Source organism: Tigriopus californicus, chromosome 8 (genome assembly GCF_007210705.1).
Source record: "Tigriopus californicus strain San Diego chromosome 8, Tcal_SD_v2.1, whole genome shotgun sequence".
In the NCBI taxonomy this organism is placed as follows: Eukaryota; Metazoa; Arthropoda; class Copepoda; order Harpacticoida; family Harpacticidae; genus Tigriopus; species Tigriopus californicus.
The window spans coordinates 8,451,216-8,455,462 of NC_081447.1; the positions used below are offsets into that span (position 1 = coordinate 8,451,216).

The 4,247-nt window shown below is 42.8% G+C and overlaps 1 protein-coding gene across 2 annotated transcripts in view; it reads left to right on the forward strand.

Moving 5' to 3' along the window:
- The window catches only part of LOC131884840 (calbindin-32-like), a 77,153-nt gene that overhangs the window by 43,803 nt on the left and 29,103 nt on the right, over nucleotides 1-4,247 (forward strand). For both annotated transcript variants that reach the window (XM_059232725.1, XM_059232724.1), the window contains one exon: nucleotides 2,247-2,330. In XM_059232725.1, coding sequence (XP_059088708.1) covers nucleotides 2,247-2,330 — 84 coding nt within the window. The remainder of the gene's footprint in view (nucleotides 1-2,246; nucleotides 2,331-4,247) is intronic.

Consider the following 4,247-nt stretch of genomic DNA (forward strand, 5'->3'; position numbering starts at 1 on the left):
GACAGGTAGGTAGAGGTAAGTGATGAAAATCTTGGTTATTGCAGTAGAGTGGATGGGCCAGATTGAACAGATCCTTTGTCAACTCCCGTCGCTGATGGCATTTGGCTGGGAGACGGACAAAGGTACGTGACCGCCAATACTCCGAAGGGATGTCGGGCCAAGGACAATAAGGTGTTAGCAAGTCTTTGACCGGGAAGGACAACTTGTGTCCGGACATCACCTCCGGAAAGGTCAGGAATTTGCTCACGGGAATTTCCGAGTTGGTGGCGGGCTTTTTGGCACATTTGTACAAGCCCGCCATCCGGGACGGGGCCGATGAAGAGAGCAGGTACTCCACTTCCAACCTTTGGTGGGCTGACTCGGCGCTCCTCAGAGACTTGTGATATGCAATTATTGAAATCGCATATTGCTCCCAAGTCTCCGGTGTTTGGCTCGTTTTGGCACTACGCACTCTTCACTCTTTTTTGTGTTGCTACATAGAGTTGCGATCGTTTTGACAAAATGCAGTGTCTTCTTGTGTCGCTTAGGCCAAATTGTTGAATCCCAATTGAGTTGAATGCCGACTCATTAATTTCACAAGCCAAATTGACCTGAATTAGACAATGAATAAACTGGGGCGTTTGGGGAGGAGACGTGGTGTAGTAGCTAGTGAAGTTTCCTAACATGAAGGAAGTTCTCGGTTCTCTTCTCCTCCCTTAACTTTCTCAAGGAAATTTTGAGACGCCACACCCACAGCATTATATACGGATGATGTGATGGCTAGCTTTGCTGGCCGGGTGAGGTTACCCCTCCGACCTTAGCACACCAAAGAGAAAAAATACATAATTCAAGTTCACCATAAACCTCGTGGTGGCCTCCGCCTTGTCGCCTTCTTTTGGTCAGAACTTTCGCAACTCATTGTAAATTAATTTTAGCTTCTGAAAACGGGAGCTTTGTGAAGGCTTAATAGCGCAGCTTCTTTGCGACGTTGCCCTTATTAGGCACTAGTATTTCTTGCAATGAACGTCTGTCCAACTCTAGACTTTGATGCATTGGAGTATTATTGAGAGGGTGTCGTGCAGTCAGAATGGAACCCCAACATTTTAAATGACACGTCACACTTGAAGTCATTAGCATGGTTGCTAGAAAGAAACTTGGGTCCCACTTTTGGGCAAAATGGCCATTATTTTACGTCGATGGCAACTCAAATTTCGAGTGGCAATTTTTCCCTCATTGACAACTTTGTGGCAACAAATTTCCTCTATGGCACATTTGGTTTCAAAAGTAGCATTTTTTGGCACTCTTTATCTTCTTACGCTGAACCAGAGATGCTCTAGGTAGAGATAGGCGAGGTTGAATATACGAGCCAATTGTCAACGAACATGGGTCTTTTACCAAACAGGGAGTCAGCTGCGTCCAAAAAGAGCTCACACGTTTGTATCGCATAAGAAGGTGTGAATGGTTTACGGCAAATTTGATCTACCACGGGTTTAAGAGGATTAGAGATTCATTTGTCATTAGAATTGCATTAATTTGGTAGTATCCTTGAAGAACATATTGAATGATGCTCGTTTTGATTGTACACTTTCTCATACAGCGCATCAATTCAAAATGTTTGCAACTTTTTAGTTCTTCTGGTCATTTACATTTTTCAAGTGGAGTCACTTGCCAAAACTCGCGCGTCTCTGCATCTAGGGTCCCTACCATGAACAGTATCAAAAAATTGAGAAGGAAAAATGTTTTGGACAATTCACAAAATCATTTTATTAAATATTCATCAATTTTAAAACATTTTCTCTTAAAGGATCTGAAAGATCATAGAATTTGGTATTTTATTAATCAATCAATCACTTGTTCTTCATGATACAAGGCAAGGTGTAAGATTGCAATTCAAATTACTCAGATGGCGCCCATCGGTAAGAATTACTTCATTTCCGAAAATGAAGGAATGAAAAATGGTCAGTTGAACGATCTTCTTTTTCGTAATACAATATCTTAAAGAGCGATTTCATTTTTTGTTCCTCTTGTGCATGCGTAAGAAGGTTAAAGGTCACAGACTTAACAGACCAAAACGCCTTGATGTAATACCAAAGTGAAAAAGAGATGACCAAGTTGAGTCAATGAAAGCTTAATTGAGAGTCGAATTCCATATAAGGTTGCCATCTCGAATATAAAGTTCGAGATTCAATATGAAAATAAAGTTCAAGATATTGCCAGATGTTGCATATTAAGGCCTAGTATTAGTCTTCTCACATTGTTCTTTTCAGAACTTCCTTCGTGATTTGCTTCGAGAAGCCAAAAAGAGCCAAGAAGTGACTGAGGATCAACTAATTCAATACACCGATACAATGGTAACATATTCTGTCAATGAATCCAATGATCTACCTAACGATAAATCTATTGATGTTAACTAGCTGGACAAAACAGTTTTAAGGTGTCGGGAAAGTGTTCAGCAATTTTATATATTCTTGATGTTTTGATTTTTTTATTGCGACTCTTGGTCAGGTCTTGGAGTAAAACTACACAAAAGTAAGTGTCTAAACATTAGCAAATGTGGTTCACTATATAAAAAAGAAAAATGCCGAAATCAATAAAATAGTCGACTACAATTTCATTTCACAATCAGAACAAAAAGTCAAGCGGGGAAGAGCAGACAGAACATGAACAGGTAAAGAGAGGTAGATGATGAAATTTTGGTTCTTGCAAAGCACGAGAAGGTCAAGATTGAAAATGCCTTACTCGGCACCCATTGTTGATGGATTTTGACTGAGAGACGAATAAAGCTGCTTGACCATCAGTATTCGGAAGAAATGATGGGAAAAGAACAATAAGGTGTTACCAAGACCTTGGCCAGGAAAGACAATTTGTATCCGGACATCAGCTTGTGAAAGGTCAGGTTCACAACACTGTTGGACACTAAATTTGTCAGCCCGATGATGAGGGGCTCGGTTTCGCATATAAAATGCATTATTTATATATTAGATACTATCACTTTAGGAACTTGGTGTAGGTGGGTGGCATCTGCGAATTTTAGGGGGGATTGGGCGGAGTTGGGAAATTAAGTGTTTAGACCGTTGATAAAAATTGGGGAGATGTAGGTCCGGAACACTTGAAGTTTATTGCAGATGTATCGTATCATGGCCCAGGCCTTCATTATTGCAGAGTTGAGCTCGCTGGGAAATGAAAGCTGGGTGGAGAAGGTGAAACCAGTAAAACTAGATTTTTAGACGACTCTTGTTGATGTGAAAGAATGATGGAAAATCATGGCTCGTCTCGTCATGGTATCGACTTGAAAGGTATCCTCTTTTCAAAAACCGTGAAGGGCATCGATGTTTTTTTTTGTGCGGACTTCCTTACCGCTACCGGGATTGGAATCCCAGCAGTTCAAGACGAGAAGATTATTTATTATACTTGACTTTTATTTATATAAACTTAGAGACCCAAGGGTGCCCATCCCAACGCCTGAGACCATCAAGGCCAAACTTGTCGGTTGTCGATACTTCTCAAAGTTGGACTTTACACAATCGTTTCATCAATTGCAACTCCATCCAGACTCTCGCCACCTGACTGTGTTCCGTTCTGGAGGCAAGCTCTACCGGTATAAGCGGGTTTCTATGGGTCTCAAGCCGGCTTCCGGAGAACTGGCACTGGCCTGCCAAAATACTTTTGGTCACCTCGAGAACGTACACACAATTCATGACGACGTCATTGTGGCAGCACCGACCAAACAACAACATGACAGGGCAATGACTAAGTTCCTCGAAAGGGTCAAACAATGTGGGATGACCCTCAACCCCGCCAAGTGCACCATAGGCCACAAAGAAATCACCTTCTGGGGAGTCCGGATCTCTGAATGGGGTGTGTCCCCAGACCGAGACAGAGCACGGGCATTAAGAGAGGCAAGACCACCTACTACAAAGCAAGGTCTGATTTCATTTTTGTGCATGGCCAGATCCCACCAGGACTTTATCCCATCCATCGCAGGCCTCACACCCAATCTACGGGCACTAACGAGGAAACACGTCCCATTCAAGTGGGAGAAAGAGCATCAACGAGAGTTTGACGCTTTGAGGCAGGCCCTGAGCGAGGACACCCAATTGGCATTTTTTAACATGTCTCTCAAAACGCATGTCATCGTGGACGCTCACAGAGACGGGCTTGGGGCTATCCTAGCCCAGGGCCCAACAATTGAATCAGCCCGACCAATGGCGATGGCCTCAAGGTCGACCTCATCCACTGAAAAAAGATACCCCAACTTGACTGGAGCG